This window comes from Mus caroli, chromosome 2, assembly GCF_900094665.2.
Source record: "Mus caroli chromosome 2, CAROLI_EIJ_v1.1, whole genome shotgun sequence".
Lineage (NCBI taxonomy): Eukaryota > Metazoa > Chordata > Mammalia > Rodentia > Muridae > Mus > Mus caroli.
The window spans coordinates 166,254,274-166,272,521 of record NC_034571.1 but is presented as its reverse complement, the minus strand read 5'-3'; the positions used below and the strand labels follow the sequence as shown (position 1 = coordinate 166,272,521).

Genomic DNA, 18,248 nt, shown 5'->3' with positions numbered 1-18,248 from the left:
TCACCTCAACTCTACGGCTCAACACACTGCATGCCGGACACTTTGAACTTTGGTCCAAAGTTTGGCCAACTACCCCCTCCCCACCCCCACTCAAAATGGCGAAACGGTTTGAACATACACGGAATAGGCCAACTGGGTCTCAACCACTAGCCCACTCCCCTCCGACCCCAGCGACAGGTCAGCTATTGGGCTGGGGTCACGCCAATCAAGGATGCCTGGCGAATGAGCAGGGGGCTTCGGACCGGAAACCGGATATGGGTGGGAGGTCCAATAGGGGGCGCCGCGTTGGAACGCCCAAAGAGGTTGTGCTTGCTGGGTTGGTTGGAAGCGGTTGGCGGGCGGGCGTATGGCGGCCAGGCCTAGAAGGCCACGGTCGCCGTGAGTGCCTTGGGGGCCAAGCTTTTTGATGCCCTAAATCGCCAAGGCAAGGTGGGAAGGTCAGGGACCCCCATGGACCATCCCTTGGGCTCATGATGGCGGTAGGCTAACTCACTACACAGAGAGGGCTATCGCCGAGGCACCGCGGAGAGAGGCTTTTCCAGGGCCTGGAGGTGGTGGGCCAGGCCTATGGAGAAAGAGAGCTTACTGCTCCGATGCAGACGAGCAGTACAAGATGGACAGATTTCATTTCCCAGAGATGCTGAACCCTGCACAAGGTGAAAGGTCAGTAGACGCTGAGGTTGGAGACCCAAGGAGACCGCCACGCGGGTCTTGCGGGCTCTCCAGGCCTCTCACGCCCATCCCTAAAGCACCATTCATCCAAAAGGAAAAAAAAAATGGTTTCAGGTTCTCTTTGTTCAGACATTCTTATGATCTGTGAGAATCCTTTGTTCCACATTCTTTCTTATATCGTGCTTCTCTGACAGGGAGAAACCTCCAGAGCATGCCAGTCTCCTTGTGAAAGAGCAGAACGGCATGAAAATGGAAAGAGAAGGCCTCCAATAGGAGGGGTTGCAAAGACCAGATGGAGAAAATGGCGCCTGGAATGGGTCTCCATAGCAAGATGTCTTGACTGAATAGAAGGGGCGGGGCAGAGCGGGCACACCTTCACCTATCTGGAACAAAGGGTCCAATGTAAGGAAGTGTGGGGTCTGGTTACATAAATGATCGGACACCTTTGCTCCTTGTAGGAGCAGTGGGAAAGAAGGGAGAAAATGGATGTGCTTTCTGAGGCGTCCATGCAGCATCCGGGCTCTTTGGGCAGGAAGTGGAGAGGAGGAAATGGAGTAGATGGTGAAAGGTGTGTTTTTCTCCCTCCTTCTCAGATCAGGATTTGAATCAAGTTTTTAGAAAGGACAGAACCAACATGGAGGGTGGTTCCGATAAAGGGAACAAAGGAAGGGCTGTGCACAAAGAAGCTGCAGCAGCGGAAGCCCTGAGAGAAGAGAGACCCAGACACAATGGATAAAAGAGACTTAAGGGTTCCAGAGGCTTCCTGGAAGCTCTCGTATTAGACAAGTCACAAAAGGCCGAGGAATCAAAGACGACCACCTGGGTTTTGGACACTGGGAATTACATAGGAGAGTCGGGGAGGGGCTGGTGCGGAGGTAGAGGCTTTTTTTTTTTTTTTTTTAAATTTCAGACATGGCAGAATTGAAAGGAAGATGGACGATTTGATACACATATATATATATATATATATATATATATATATATACAATACACAATATATATTTACTATTGTATATATATATATGTGTGTGTGTGTGTGTGTGTGTGTGTATACACACACACACACACACACACACACACACTTACAATCAATTCCTGGTAAGGAAAGGTCTGAAGTTTAGGAGAAGGGTACAAGGCAAAAATTCAAATTGTCCATCAGCCTTACTAAGGTTTGAGATAAATGAACCAGATAAAATTTCTCCAGTGGAGGGATACAGCCAAGGAGAGGCCAGAAGGAGAGAGAGCAGGGCAGGCTCCAGAGGCTGAAGTGGCAGCAGCCCTTGTGTGTGCATCATGGCTTCTTAGCCTCACACTGGGGACGTGGGGCAGGTAATGTTTTGTTATGGTGACTGTCCTGTGTGAGGCAGGATATTATCTGGCTTCTCCAGTCTAGGCCTACCAGGCGCTAGTAACACCCCCTTAGTATGAATAAATCAATGTCCTCAGAGTTTGTATAGATGTCCTCTGATGCAGAGTTGCCCCTGGTTGGGAAAGCTGAGAAAGAGTCTTTACATGGACTTTAAAAATAAAAAATAATTTTTTTTTTTTAAAAAGGCACTTTAATTTAAAGGTAAATTCATACTGGGAAAAACAGAGCTCGGGATTTAATCCTGATTATGCCCTGCCCTGTGCTCTCAATTTCCTATAGTGACATAGACCTAAGTACAAAGGCTCTGCTGTACACGAGCAGCAAGTTCAAGAGGGCCCTCCCTATCGAGGAGCAGAAGGTAACTGCATGGCCTGGCCAGAGGACTTGGGGAGTCCAGAATGGTTAAGAGATGGAGGTGATGAGTGGACAGGTTGACTTGGAGTCACCTTACTGGGTTTCACTGTCTGGTGCCTGTTGACGTTGGTGATCTGGCTGGCTCAATACATGTCTGACACAATTGGTGAGTGCCTGGGCTGGGGCCTTACCCTACTAGGAGCGAGGTTTCTAATGGTCCCACGTTACAGCTCTACACTAGGAAAGGATCTTTTCCCTCCTCTCTTAGTTGTGTGTGTGTGTGTGCTTGGGTGAGTGTATGCGCGCACGCATGCATTCACGCGTAGGTCAGAAGACAACTTGTTGGGGCTAATTCTGGTGTCGTCGTGTGGGTTCCATGAATCAGGCGCCTTTGTTTGCCCAGCTCCCCAGCTCCCTGGCAAGGGATATGTCATTCCTAGTCCAGCTGACTCTGTAATGGTTGTGATGGGGGGAGGTAAATGCTGAGAGATGTGAGTCAAACAAGGCCACCGGCGAGTCACAAAGCTGTGGGTGGGAAAGGAGTGGGTGCAGAGGAAGGCTGACTAGGTGGGAAGGGCAGAAGCTAAGCTTAGGGGGTCTCGACCATCCACACAGTATATGCTAGAGTGACAGGCTATGAGAGAGATGGTGTATCAGTTGGAGAAGAGGATCTTTCCATATTAGAAAGGGCTGGTAAGGATTACTCCTGTTTCCACTGGGCTCTGCTTCTCTGAGGAAAGTCAACTTGCTCAGTGCAGTTGGCCCAGACGCCCAAGTAAGAAAGAATCAGGTGACCCTTTGAAAGTCACACCAACCATAAAGAAGCTGACTCTCCATCAGCTTCAGCTTCCTTACCTAAAAAGGCGTGGTCCCACTTTTCTATGGTACCCCGGGCTGGGTGCTTGTTTACAATCAACAATTGTATTTATAGTTACATTTTAGGGCTTCATGTATATGTATAATATTACCTAAAAAGGCGTGGTCCCACTTTTCTATGGTACCCCGGGCTGGGTGCTTGTTTACAATCAACAATTGTATTTATAGTTACATTTTAGGGCTTCATGTATATGTATAATATTACCTAAAAAGGCGTGGTCCCACTTTTCTATGGTACCCCGGGCTGGGTGCTTGTTTACAATCAACAATTGTATTTATAGTTACATTTTAGGGCTTCATGTATATGTATAATATTACCTAAAAAGGCGTGGTCCCACTTTTCTATGGTACCCCGGGCTGGGTGCTTGTTTACAATCAACAATTGTATTTATATTTACATTTTAGGGCTTCATGTATATGTATAATATTACCTAAAAAGGCGTGGTCCCACTTTTCTATGGTACCCTGGGCTGGGTGCTTGTTTACAATCAACAGTTGTATTTATATTTACATTTTAGGGCTTCATGTATATAGATAATATTTTTCCCCTTTGGGGTTTTTGCTTTCTGCTAAAAGCCCAAGGCCCGTCCAGACGTCCTCAGTAACCGCTTCTTAACTTCTTTGGTTTATCCCTGTGGCCACAAGAGAGAAAGCCAAGTAGGAAATGTCCCTTGGGTAGAAGGGAGGGTGGAGTGAGCAAGATGGGGGGGGGGGGACGGGGACGCAGAAGCCAGGAAAAGCAAGACCATTGGCAGTAAGGTTCCTTTTGGTTTATGGTTTTGGGGAAGGGGCAGCCTTATAAGGAGCCTTTTCTGCCTATAGTACATATGTGTGCCATTAATTTTCAGGCAAAGGAACCAGATGCAGAAAAAGAGAAGATAGAAAAATAATTCAGGCAAACACTAAGTCGCTCAGCCTCCCAGTGACAAAGGTTTCCTGAGTGTTTCCCTGAGTAGCAATAAGACTTTGAAGCTGTTCAATTAATTACTGTTCAATTAAGACTACTGCAGCCCTCCCCCACCTCCCTGCCATCATCTCTGCAAGCCTTGGCCGGTGGAGGCAGCAGCAGCTTATTGCTGTCTGCAGAAGGGGCTGTGTGGCTGGCCTGTTTGAGGCAAATGCTAATTAAAGGGAAGATGTCCCTAGAAGATAGGGCAAGATACTGGACTATGGACTGATGTGGGGCTCATGTTAGGGGGATGAAATGATATTTATGAATACAGCTGGTCAACTCTGGATGAAAAGCCATGATGATAAAGGGCAGGCCCCTCCCTCAGGCTTATTAGCAGTGGCTTGATATCAATGGCTTTCTTTGTGGAAGAGCCACCAAATTGTGCCTTAGCTTGCCATGCTCCTGCCACCTGTGCCTGCACAAGGTGTCCACATGAACAGCTGAGAATGCAGCTGAATCCACCGAGGGAGAAGAGCCTGTTGCAGATGAGAGAAACAATCAGGGGAAGGTGTCTACCGGAGGGAGGGGCGGGGTGGAAGGAGTGGGGGTTGGGATCCCAGAAGGCCTTTTGGTTTTAATAGAAAGGCTATGTAAGAAGGCTATGTAAGATTTCTGTAACTCATGGTGGGAATTGTAGGCACCCAGGGGCTTTGGGGCCTGAATGTTATTTGAATTTGAGGGGATTGTGCTGTTCACCTTTTCAGGCAACCTCAATCATCCAAAGCAAATTTCCCTAATGAAGCCTAATTGAAACAGACACGTAAGCCAGGAGAATCAGACGGGTATTGCCTGGGGGAGGGAGAAGCCTGTGGACTCTCACATTCCTGCATTCCTGTGCTGAGTATGAATGGGAGCCTCAGAGGCTGGTCTTCTTGAGTCAAAACCCAATGCTTTAAAAACCATTAAGTAAGGTTAGTAGCTCTTAAGTCCTTTTGGTTAATGAATTTGAGGTATCCTTATGAGAACTCCATTCTGTAGAGCTGAAGTTGAAATTCCCCGGCTAGGTCTGTAAGACTGGGATGGTGACTTCAAGGGTGACTGATCTGAAATCCTCCTTTAGTGTCCATCTTTAGCGATTAAAAATACTCTTCCTCACCCCGAGGTGCTGATGCTCCTTGTTGCACCTGGTCTCATCCTCCCTCTTCAGCCTGCTATATTTGGTGTGTCCTCAAAGGTTTGATCTCTTCAAAGTGCTTTTGTGCACCCATGAAATGTGTTGGCTGTGTGCTCCTTCCCGGGCCTCCATAGCATGTTCTTTTACTCCCTGGGACCCCACAACCCTTTTTGCTCTCCTCACCTTGGGACAGCCACATCCCCTTGCTAATGTGTAACATGTTCACCCTAAATAAATAAATAAATAAATAAAATAAGCTCATAGGAAAAAACATAGGAATGTGCACATTTGAGCTTCCCTGCCTCTGTGGCTGAGCACTGTGAATAAGTGATGTTGCTCTGCACTGCAGATGCCTGCACGAGGGGACCCAAGTCACTAGGCTGTGTCTGTGCTCTGGTCCTCACCATACCAGCTGTTCTGCTTCATGGCTGGGGTGGGGCTCCCTATCTAGGAGACTTGAAGAAAACAAACACTAGTAAAATTAGACCAAATTTTTAAATGCCCCAAAGGGGTTAAAACATGAAATAAATAAATGGTCAATAAAAAGTCACTTAATTTGCAGAACCAATTATTGGGAGAAGTGTTTGCTTTGTTTGCCTCAGCAGTGGAGCCAAATTTGGCATGTGTATTTGTGTCTGGGGGTGGGGGGTGAGTGTGTGGTATATGTCTGCTGTGCATATGAGTGTGGGTGTGTATGAGTGTGGTGTGCTTGCATGTGTGTGTCTGGTATATATATGTATATATATACACATATATATGTGGGGGGGTGTTTGTGTGTGTATGACTATGGTGTGCTTGTGTGAGTGGGTACATTTGTATATGAGTGTCTGGTGTGTGTATAAGAGTGGGTGTGCTTGTGTGTATGAGTGTGTGTGTCTGGTGTGTGTATGAGTATGTCTGGTGTGCTTGTGTGTATGTGTGGTGTATGACTGTGATGTTTGTGTGTGGGTGAGTGCATGTGTGTGAGCATGAGTGTCTGTGGTGTGTTTGTGGATCAGTAGGTGCATGTGTCTGGTATGTGTGTGGATGAGTGTGGTGTTTGTGCATGTGAGAGGTATCTGGGGTGTGAGTATTGAGTGTCTGGTGTGTTTGTGTGTTTGTTATGTGTGTGCATGTTTGTGGTGTGTGTGTGAGAGTGAACTTAGCTATTACCAGACCGTGCAGCATATAAAAAGATGGGAGTGCTAAAAGTGGAGACAGGAACCACTGGCTGGATATGGCTGGAAAAAAAGCCCCTGGGAGAGAATGAGAATGGACAGGAGCCTCTAAGCCATTACTTAGCCTGTACCGTCAGCTGGCTGTCTCCCATATGTCCCATATGTAGCTAGCATCCCCAATGGGCTTGTACCAGCTGGGTTCTGGGTGTCACTCTAGACACTAACTGCAGGGGAGAATTCGGGACAGCACAACACAGCATTGATAGGTGCTCTTAGGAGTGCTCACGCACGCACGCTCCCCAACCCCGGCCCCAGGACTGGACGCAGTGAGTCCGACAACACAAACACACTTCACAGTTAGTGCTTTTTATTTAGTCAAACGTTTGAGATTTGGGAACGTCGCTAGAGCTAGAGGTGCGGCTCTGCCCTTCTGACACCAGAGAGAACCATTTTGTTCTGCTAGCACACTTTAAGAAGAAACTGAGGCAGAGGGGTGTGAGGGAAGACGGATGCAGTCAGCAAGGTGGGAAAGAGGCACCCTGGGCTCACCCAGGATCTTATGCCTTTTGTCTCAGTCTGCTGGTCTCTCACTCTGTCTGGGTTTGGGAGTTAGGTTAATTAGTGGCCAAACCCCACAACAGGACATTCCTTCCCTCATGTGGAGCAGGGGATCAAAGGTATGGCCTGAGTTTCTCATCTTGTTACTAAGTGGGACTTCAGAGAAAGCGGTATTTGAGCTAACGAGGTGACATCACAGGTCTCTGGCCCTGAACAATTGATTATCATGACTTGCTTTTGTGATGGGCTGCTGTCCTGCTTGCCCCCCACACCATCGTCTCTGCTCAGTTTCCTCATCCTCTTTTCTTTTAGAGCATGACAAAAGGAGAAATTAAGTAAATCCATTAAAAAAAAAAACGTTATTCTTACCAGTTCTGATGTTTCAAGTTTCTCGTTAAGGGAACACAGCTGCTAAAATGTAGGCTAAAGAGTCAAAGGTTGTAAGCAATCCCAGAGGATAAAAGGCTTCAGGCACATAAAAAAGCAAACAAAAAAACACACTTACAAATCAATCCTAGAGTTTACACCTCCCATCTCATTCTCCAATTCTCACAAATACAGTTAAAAGTTTTACTGATAAACTAAAAAGTACTTACATCTGGCTTTTGCCACCACACGGTATTTGAACATTGCCACATAATTTAAAAAAAAAGAAAATCACTTAAAAGAAATTCACTAATCGCACCCTTCCACCACAGGAGGAAGTTTTCCCATTAAGCAAACGATTAATGCAGCGAGAGATCCTAAAGCTCTTGGAAGTCAGTTTACTAGCTTTGTCACCGACCCCCACTTGTCCCACGTGCATCTCCCTCAGCCATTCTATCTACTAAGGGAAAGGGCTTGCCAGCCATTCAAATGCTAACCCCGCTTTAACAGGGTGAGACAAAGGGCTAGTTAGGGATGTTTGAGGACCTGCTAGAAAAGTAAAGTCCTGAGCCTAGTGAGCGAATGAACTATTTCACAGAAAATGGGCTTGGGATGGGTGTTTTACCAAAACCTCTTGTGTGGGTGCTGGGGCTCTCACAAGGGTGGTGTGCTCCTATGTAGCCCGCCGAGGTTTTTCACCTGGAGTCAGGATGGCGCTAGGGAGGGGGAGGTGCTGAGAGGGAGGGGAGGGTTGTGCGGGCCGGTAGCAGGCTGGACTAAAGCTGTGACTCAGGTAGACAGTGGAAGATTACTAATAGAAAGCAAAATGCGCGTTCCTGTTTGAATACCCCGGGTATGAGCCTCTCTTACACTGCTCACTTGGGCTTCTTTTGTAGTTATTGTTGTGTTGTTTTTAAATTTGGTTTGTTGGGGGGTGGGGTGTTTGTTTTTGTTTTTCCCCGGAAACGGGGTTTCTCTGTGCAGTCCTGGCAGTTCGGGAACTTGCTCTGTAGAGCAGGCTGGCCTAGAACTCACAGAGATCACCTGCCTCCCCATCCCCACCCGACCCCCGCTGAGATTAGAGGTTTGCGCCTGGCTCTGGGCTTCTATAAGAGCAGCATGAGGTGGGGGTTATAGAAACTGCAGACACTTTAAAATTTTTATTTATCCCAGCAACAAGGCAGCATCCTAATTTTTAGCTAATGAAAAAAAAATCTAACTGCTGAAAAAAAAAGTGCGGCTTCTCCACCTGTTAACTAGAAACCTGTTGCTTGGTAAACTCAGGCTACATCACAAGACAAAATGGTACCTAACGTCAAGAAAACGTCACCGTCATCATTAATTTTGCCGAGCATTTTAACTTAGGAAAAATAATGTCTCACTTAGGCAATTTCACGCTTTCAACCCAAAAGCCCCCGCCTCCTTTCCGCAAGCTACCGGCTCATTCTCTACCCACTGCTAACAAACTGCTTCCCGCTGTTGACCAAAGACGCAATTAGCCGCAGTGCGCACAGCCCACTCTCACTTAAATTCTGGGGGCTGCGACGCCATCCCAGGAAAGAGGGTAGGTCCTGGAAGGAGACTACGTAATGTGTTCCTTCTAGCACCATTCTCCTCTCAGGAGCTCAGAAGCCCAGCCGGCTTTGATTTCAAGCTTTGAAACTGCTTTTCTTAACCAGATTTCTCAAATCATCCCATCAAAATATCTCAAGCCGCCGCAAGACCAGCCGCGCACACTTAAAAAAAAAAAAAAAGTTTCTGAATGGGTGAGATACAGTAGGTGCGTTTTACTTAAGATCAGCCTTTCCGCCCAAGGCTGGAGGGGAAGCATTCTAAGGTGTGTTACATGCTTGGTGCTGGGGCAGATCACCGGCGATCTCCCCTCCCCCACAGGTTACAGATTCCAAAAACGGCCCCACCCGAGCTGAAGATGGCCAAAATGGCTGTAGCGCATCCTCCCTACCACCTCTCAGTCCAAAGCGCAGGATCCGACATCTTCCCAGCTTAGGAAGCGCCACGATCTTTGGGTACACCTTTGAAGGTGTCAGAGTGATAGCCACGACCCCCGTACTCAGCCTGTGCCTTGATCCACTTTACCTCTCCTTCCAAGACCACTTCTTACTGCTCTCATCCCTTCTCTCCTGCCTCTAGGGCCTAGGCGCACAGTCCCGGACCTCTCCGGACAAGTCGGATCTGCCTAACCAGCTGCGCGATACCCCGATGTGATCCTAGCTGTCTGCCAACCCAGGTAGCCCAGAAGGGCACCCGTAAAGACCCCTATGCCACCACTGAGTGTCCTCCAAGCACTATCCACTATCAAGAAACTCCTTTCTGCGCGGGAAGGTTGGCTTTAGGACGCATGGGAGAGGTGCGCGCGCCCCTTTTCACGATCTCAGGCCTCCTCGAACCTCCAGAGGTGAGCGGAATTAGCCAAGACTACTTGCACGGCGTGGGGGGGCACTGTCTCCAGGGTCCCGCGGCCCCAAATTGGCCATGCCGGTACCCGATTTCCAGGCTCCGCGCCGGCTGAATGCCACGTGCGACTTAGGCTCCAGAGTTGTCACCCAATCCCAAACGCAGTTACTTTCTGCGCATTGCAATAGTGTAGCTATGGCGGCGCAGCAGTCTCAGATGGCCAAAGTTGGTGCGTGCACCTCCATACCGAGCCCAAAGGGCTCTACCTAAAGCCAACTCCCTTGCTGAAGACTAACTTCTGTAGGAGGGGAGGGAACGTAGAAAACAAGTGACTTACCTTTGCCGTTTATGTGTGTAACTCCAAACCTGGGGCGCGCTGGGAATTCAGTGTGGCACACCGAATTCAATGTTGCGCACCGGGTGTCAGCTCGGGGACCTCAGGTTGTCTCCAGCGAGGCGCCAGAAAAGCCTCGCCGTCCAACAAACCTTTGGCCTCCCAAGCGCCCCTGGGTGCCCTGGAGAGACTTGAAGAGCCCTCTCTCCTTTTCCGGGGTGCATTTTGGGCTGATTAATGGGCACCGCTCCCTTCCCACCTTGCCTCCCATCTGTCTCTTTCCTCCCACCCTACTGTCTCAGGGACCCCAGTTTGGTCAGGGCAACTAACCTTTATCCATGAAAACAAGGAGAATCTGGACGGAGTCACCCATTAGTGACGCCGGATGGGGATGGGCCCCTTTCTGGGAGGGGACTCCGGGGACTGGTCGCGACGGCGGGCTGGCCTCTTGGTCTTGCAGCGGCGGGGCTGCCTGTTCTCCTCCTTGCGCTCCTCTGACTCCTCGGGGTCCCGGGGATCCTGATCTAAGGGCCCTCGCTGGGACTCCTCCCACTCGCTTGCGCTCTCAGGCTCCTGAGTGGTGGGCTGCGCACGTCTCGGGGAGGCGTCGGCGCTCTGCAACTTCAGAGCGTGCAGACGCTGAGTGAGTGACTGGTTGAAGGTGGCGCCCCGGGGGCCGCGCTCGTCCTCTGGCTCGGTCTCTGGCTCGGTTTCTGGCTCGGTCTCGATTTCGGTCTCGGATTCGATATCAGTCTCAGGCTCGGTCTCAGAATCGGTCTCGGTCTCGTAGTCGTCCTGATCGTACTCTAGGCACTCGGGGCGGGCCAGCTCAGGCTCAGCCTCCTCGTGCTCGTGATCAGACTCGGATTCAGAGGACTCGGGGAGTACCTGTGCAGCAGCTGCAGCGGCAGCGGAGCGGTGGTGGGCGTTAAGGAAGCTCCGGCGCTGGGCAGCACGCTGCTGGGCGCGGGCGTTGGAAGAGGCTAGGGCGCGGAGGAGAGCAATGGAGCAGGAGAGCCAGAGGAGAGCGGTGGCTGCCCGGCGGCCTATGGGCGGGCACAAGTCGTTGTAATTATGGCGAGCTCGGCGCCACTGCTGAGCCCGGGACCTGCGATCCATCCTCTTAGGTGCTCACCGAGAAGCCGACTCACCCTCTGGCTCTGCAGAGAGTGGCCCCACTGCGCAAGGACTGTTGGAGCCGAAAAGGATTAACCTTATGAGGAGAGAAGCTGGGGTCTGGAGACCCCAGTCTCACCTCGGGGCAAAAAGAAGGGATGTACCTACCTTCAAACCACTGCGAACTTTCTAAAGCTCCGCGCCTCAGCTTGTGGCTGTAAGTAAAAGAAAGGGATGGGTAAAGAAGAGAGAAGGAGTCTCCTCGAGGCTCCTCTCGCTAAGTCTCAGACTCTGAAGTCTAAGACTCCGAGAGGTGCCTCCACTGATCCTCTCGTCTGGGAGAGGATCGAGGAGACTGAGGAGAGATGGGGCAATGGGGCCCTATAAAGTTGCGCGGACTTCTGCCGGGCATGTGCAGTAGGGAGGTGTTTGGGGGCGGGAGTGCCTCCCCGCGAGCTGTGCGGTGGCGCATAGCTCATGGCGCAGACCCTAGTGGGCCGGCAGGTGGCAGGCGGGAACCTTGTTTGAGTAGATTTGGCCAAAGCAGGGGTGGGGGGGCTGGATATCGAGGTCTAGCGAGCGAAGGGCGTAAGATAGCTACAGGTTAGCGGATTTTAGAAGCCAAGTGTAGATTCCCACGGGGGTTTGTCCCCACTCCTCAACTTTTTCTCCCTGAGCATAGCCACCAAACAACTGAAAACCAGAACGCAAAATTGTAAATATTCAGGGGAATGAGGATCCGTCCGTGGATGAGTGTTAAATGACCGAAGAGCGTGAATGCTTGAGGATCGGAGCCTCAAGTAAACACTAACCTTATCAAAGGTGGTTACTTTTGTCAGGGCTGTTAAAGTAACTGTAATTAATTAGAGCAGCCTCCAAGAAGGTATGAACCCCACTGGCAAACAACCCCGCCCCCCGCGGCTGTAGCGGTAGGAATTTGCAAGCCGACAGTCAGCACATGGAGAACACTGTTCCACTGAGGTGTGCTGGAAGACCATAGGAAGCTGAGAGTGAGTATCCAATAGAATACACTTAAACTGCTGCTCTCCGTGTGGATTTTTAGGGTAGTCTTTGAGCCACGGACTCATACATTTCAGCTGAGGGTTCAACCAACACACTTGAGTTCCCGGCACTTGCGGAGCTCTGTTCTAGGTGCTGAAGATAGCGAGGAACACGATCAGGTCTTGGATTAGAGAAAGGGGTCTTGAGGGGTTAATATATCTTAACCAGAGCATCAGCTCATTCTTCCAGCATCATTACTTCATCTAGCTCGCGCAACATGAGAAAAACAGGTACGTCAGCAAGAGCATCATGGCTAGGGGGCGGCCAGAGACCACTGGATCCTGCTGTTGGACTCGGAAGACCAAGGTAAAAGGACCTGCTTGTTCCTGAGCACTTGGAAGAGCCGTTGGACTCAGGTAGGTCCAGGAGGGGATGGAGCCCTGTGGGAAGTGGGTGTGGGGCTCGTTTATCTTGCCTTTTGCCTTGTTAAATATAGAGTGCCTTTAAAAACAAAAAAAAAGCATAACACTAGCAGAGTAGTGTTATAGGGATGCAGGAAGTCTTGGCAGGGTGTTTTAGTTGTTGGGTTTTTTGTTTTGAGGTTTTTTGTTTTTTACATGGAACACATGTCACACGGTGGGCTGTTTGTTTTTTTTTGTTTTTTTTTTTTTTCCTTGAGTCCATGTGAAGAGCCATAAGAAGAGGTACTGCTGCCTCTCCAAGCTGCCCCCCCTCCCCGGGTTCCTTCCTGGAGATGGAATTGTGAGTTATGTCTTGAAGCAGGTGCTGGTCCTAAGTCACTTACTTACCCTCACACACTTGCACCTCAGAGTCAGGCTCCCAGATGCAGGGTTACAGACTTAGGTCCTAGGTGCGCTGCATGGTTGAAGATTATAATATCTCTGTGTCTTGACTGTTGGTGCTGCATCTTGTGGTCTAGGAGTTCATGTATAGCCTTAAATGCTGTTGTGATAGAGTGGGGTTGGATTAGCAGATCTCATGAACAAATGTGTGGCTGTAATCTAGATGTGTTCTGTTGACTCTTAGTGCATTGCTGTGACTCTTGAGCCCCTGTTCGGTGTTGTTTGATGTTGAGATCTCAGATCCTTATCTCTGCCTTTCCACCCTGATGAATTGGGGGTATCTGAGGGGTCCAACCACTTCCATACACTTAACCTTATTTTTTTTTTCAGTTAAAACAGTTCTGCCAACATTATATGGAGCACAAAGACATTGGTCTAGCCAATTTTAGGGCACACGGAGAGAGGAAAACAGGACTGTGGGTGCTGGTAAATACCCCTTTGATGGAAACTGATGCCAGCTGTCAGCAGTGAGGTAGATGATGGTTTTTAGTGTGTGCCTCATTTTTCTGGGGAAAGCTTTATGCCAGTGATAGAGATGGCAGCCCACAGCCTATGCACTAATACAGAAACACCAGGACTACCCACATTATTAAAAAAATACGCATTACATAATACATATCTTGGACCAGGACTCTGCATTAACACTGCTCTTTCTTGCAAGATGCATTTGAATCAGCCTACGGACATTTAACAAAGCATACATTTCCAAGCCCCGGTCATCTGTAAGGTTACAAATTCATTTCAACACGTGTTCAGCACGGACTCCAGGAGGAGCAGGGCTGCACCAAAAGACAGCTCCATCTTGCACTTAGTGCCGAGGTTGAGCAAATGGATCTGCACAAAAAATGCTCTTTAAAATGCATTATGTGCATGACTTTAAAAAGTGCTTGCTGCAGGGTGAATTTCAAAAGGGACCAAGTGGGTGATGAACAACCTTGGTTGTTACCAGCTGAGGCACAAGGGGTTCTCTGTGTCTGCAGGTAAATAAAGTATGGTCATATATTACCTTCAGACTTTGAAGAAGGAGGCTTCTAGACCAGTTGGGCAGGAAGGTAGTTTGCAGTTGCGTACAGTGCCATAGAGAAGGAAGGGCTCTTATTTGGATGCATTGGGAGGAAGATTCTTTTGAGCTTAGAGGACTGTCCTGTGGAAAAGGCTTTACTAGTTATTTGATATAGCTCCAGGGGGCAAAATGAGGTTCTAGATGGGTGCTGTGTACAGGTAGGCTTCAGCCCAAGGAGGAATATTCTAGCAAGTAGGACTCTGAAGGAGAATGGACTTGGTGTCGGCAGAATCTATGCTATATGCTAAGTCAAAGGACAGATGACTACATGTTAGATAGAGGTTTCCATGGAGCTTGTGAAACTGCTAGAGCTAAGACAAGGTTTGATGATGGCCCTCTGTAGTTGCTTCCCCAGGGCTGTAGGAGAGGGCTTAGGGGTGGGGGTGGGGTTTCAAGCCTCCCACTCTGCCTCAGTTTCATTCTCACTCCGGGAGCCAAGGTGTCAGTCAGGGCCATCTATTCATTATATCGGCCTCTGGGCCTCCCCTCCTGGAGCTGTCTTGGAAATTACAAAATAAAATTGGCTATTTAGTGATCATGAATTGAGTCACTTTTATGACCTAGACGCTGTTCTTAGCATCGTGGAGAGATCGAAGTCAATGAGGATGAACAGCAGCTGCTGGGCAGCGACGTGGATCCATGGGAGACCACAGGTAAAGTTCCTCCAGTTCGTCTGGTTTGCTTTTATTTTTCAAACTGAGAGGATTGCCCCTATTCTACCTGTTTGATGTGCAGAGCAACGTACTAGGAACCAGTGTGTCACATGAGTCCGGGGGTTTGCAGGCTATCGTCACAGAGCTACAGGTACCAGACCTACAATAGAGGCAGCTGGGTTCTGCTCTGCCTGGCCAGCAGGCACAAGCACTCTCAAATGTGGCTTTTAGACAGTCGCTGGAAGGGAACATGGTTTTTCGAGATGGAGAGCTTCTAAACTTTCCTTTGGAGAGAAATGAATTGAGGGACTTTGAAGTATTCCCCACCCGTCCCTGTGGCAGTCAGCCAGAAATGCTCAACTGAACTGAGAATTGGGCACAGGCCCCTTCCCTCCTGTGCCGCAAGTAGCCTAGGCATCGTGGGGACATGTGGTCTGTCTCTCCAGGTGCTGCTTTGCTGTTACTCAGACCACACTGATCTTAGTTGACTAACCGTTAGAAATGGTGAAAACTCCAAACTCCTGATTTTGTAATTTAGGGGGAAAGGCCAGCTAAAGCCAAAAGCGGGGGTGGGGGGTGTATCTATAGGATGTGTTTGGGTTCTACTCTGACCATCATTGGGTTTATCTGTGTTGTTCCTGTTGGGAGTAAGATGGTCAGAGCTGAACCCATAGACCCACCTTTTCTTGCCCTCCACTGTATGCAGATCAACACATAACAGAATTCCTTCTGTCTTTCCCTCTCTGTGGAATGAGTAATATCTACACTTGGGAGCCAGAGAAGTGCTCAGTAGATCCTTCCCTCACAGAGCTTGCTGCACAGGCCTGCTGAAAAGTGTGTGTGTGTCCTTGTTTGGTTTTGTTTGGCCCTAGAGCTTGGCCTTTCTAGGCTCTGATCATTGTTTTATACTTGTAGAGGTCAGAAATGGGCTCTGCCCGCTTCCCAGCTGAGACACCAGTGTGTAACATGAGTCCAGGTGCTTCTGATCTTGGATGTCATCAGCCTCAGCTTCTACCTAGAATGGCGTCTTGGGGCAGAAACACTGTTGGCTACTCTGGACTTGCTACCCAAAAGGCCTTACTCCTAGCTAGGCTTTTGTTCAACTTTTCTGAGCATCTCACTCCCCCCTCCAGCCATCATGGACAGAGAGCCTCCTTTGCCTGAGGTTCTGAGTCACCCTTCAGACCTGGGGGAGGGAGCCAGGGAGTGGGCGAGCCTCGAGCTAGAGGAAAGAAGCCCTTAGTGGTGTCGTGGTTCAGGCTCGGGCTCATAGAATCCTTTCAGCTTGAGCTCTTCAAACGATGATTAGACCAATTTTACATGTCTAGTCACTGAGGCCGCAGTGGATTGGGACTCTTTCTATATGTGCAAAGTGAAGTGGAGAATTGAGGCAATTATCTTCAGGCAAATGAGTCTGGGCTCTGTAATCAGCCTGTCCTGATAACTGGGCAACATTGGCCTCATGCACAGAGCTTTGCTTTGCTTTGAGGTAAAGAGGATTCTGAGGTATGTGTCCTTTTCTCACTTGGCTTTGTTTTCAAAGGCCACCTGCTGGACCTCTCAGCCCAGCCCACCCTACGCAGGAGTTGGGCTGAGCCCCACCCCCATCCCTGTGGGCTCAGCTCAGGTGTGCATATGGCTGTGTGATCTGTCCCAGGCTCCTTTAACCAGCCTCTGTCCATGCTGTGTTTACCTTTCTCTGGTCACCACCCTGAGATCCTGAGCCAGTTTACTGACGTACAGTGTTAGGATGACATGATTCCCAATGGAACTTATGACGACTTTGCATGGTACACAATGAAGCTTATGACTGGAGTGTCATCTTAGGTCCAGAAATGAAGGCAACGGTCCCAGTCCTCCCTGTTGTGATTAAACCCTTCATTAATTGTGAGCTTTTTCTCATACTGGCAATGGCTTCCCTCCTGACCCATCCACCATCTGTGATGGAAGAACCCTTGGATGGATGGAGCAGGATGAAAACGTAAAGTCCTGTAATCTCCTGTGGCTTCCTTCTCTGGGAGCCACAGTCGCATGGGAAGGCCCTGTGGTAGTTTGGATGCCCACCAAAAGGTGTGACAGAGCAGGCAGAATATGTGTGGGCACAGCGTCCCTCCCTCGCACAATTAGAGAACACTGTGTCTTAATCTGCTGCCTGGGCGTGCCTGTGACTGTGAGTGCTTTAGGAATGGAGGACTTGAAGTGGACTCGGGAAAGGGGAACAGGAAAGACTGCTTTCCCTTCAGAGTCAGAAAACAGCATCTTGTCCAACCCCTTGACATTCTCTGATGTCTCTCTTATGAAAAAGAAAGCGGGGGGGGGGGGGGGAGGCATGAATCTTGCGTCTATCCTGGGCTAAGTGGGTTTTGAGGGAGATTTTTGCCTCCTGTGGTCTGCACTTTCTTACTGTGATCTTGTCTATTCCCGGTGAGTTTGTTATATTGTACTGTCTTCCCAGTGTGTACCCCAGTTGCTTTACAGCCTGGCCTTCGTTGTTTTAAGACCTACTGGACAGAGCCTGTGGCTTCCTCCTGCACACTGCATTCTCGCTCTCTGAGAGTTTTGCCCATTTATTTTTCTATACAAATTTAAAAACCATTTTTATCAAGTTCTGTAATGGCCTTGGTGGTATTTTGCCTGGAACTGCATTCAGTCTATAAATTAAATGAGGAAGCGCCGTGATCTCGTCTGCATTTAGTCTTAAGCCTGAAGCCTAAGCCTAACCTTAAGCCTAGTCTCTTTATGTATTCAAGTCTTTCCTATATTAAGAGTTTGTATTTTCTTTATACAATTTGAATATAAAATGTGGCATTTGATGCTTGAAGAAATGGCACACATAGGTTTCTCAGGCATTTGATACTTGTGTTGCTTTGTGAATGGGTGTATTTTTCATTGGGTTTTTAGGCTGTTTATAATGTGTTTATGGGATGATATTGGTTTTTATACACTTCCCTCATATTCTGCTACATCTAGAATTGTCTGGTAGATGAGGCCCCCAGTAGCTAGCTCTCTAATGCATGCTCTGCTGACTCCTGGAGGGAGTGGGGAGGGCTCAGCTCCTCCACCACTGAATGCCCAGCACTGCTGGTAGGAAGAGAGACACAGAGACAGGGCTTTGAGTTTTCATGCCAAGACTAATTTAGGGAGGGACTAACCTTTACTGAGGCTACCTAAGCCTCTTTCCTGCCTTTTAGGCTTTTGTCTTATTTTGTTTTCTAGAAGGACAGAAGATGATTATTAGAAGGTTTATATGGTAAGTTTTTAGATATTTTGAAATTAAGTGGGAAATTTTGTTTTTAATTAAACTGAATTCTACTATTCCCCAAATAATTTAAAATAGAGCTGATATTAAGACACAAGACAAGCCTTAACAAATATAGGAAAATG

General features: G+C 48.7%; 1 protein-coding gene and 1 long non-coding RNA gene across 2 annotated transcripts; one reads left to right on the top strand and one right to left on the bottom strand.

Annotated features, from left to right (window-relative positions):
- Positions 1–296: 296 nt before the first annotated feature.
- LOC110308342 lies at positions 297–14,745 on the top strand. Its single transcript, XR_002379550.1, has 5 exons — positions 297–663; positions 9,577–9,834; positions 11,295–11,500; positions 12,553–12,701; positions 13,479–14,745. It is a non-coding gene; the product is annotated as an uncharacterized LOC110308342 (long non-coding RNA).
- Positions 10,502–11,627, bottom strand: LOC110308334 (neuroendocrine secretory protein 55). Its single transcript, XM_029473731.1, has 2 exons — positions 11,452–11,627; positions 10,502–11,356 (listed from the first exon to the last, which is right to left on the bottom strand). The coding sequence occupies exon 2, from the start codon at positions 11,284–11,286 to the stop codon at positions 10,540–10,542; it is 747 nt and encodes a 248-aa protein (XP_029329591.1). The 5' UTR covers positions 11,287–11,356; positions 11,452–11,627; the 3' UTR covers positions 10,502–10,539.
- Positions 14,746–18,248: the final 3,503 nt, after the last annotated feature.

Excerpts from the sequence above, each read along its gene's own strand:
- LOC110308334 (XM_029473731.1), bottom strand. The coding sequence starts at position 11,286 with ATGGATCGCAGGTCCCGGGCTCAGCAGTGGCGCCGAGCTCGCCATAAT.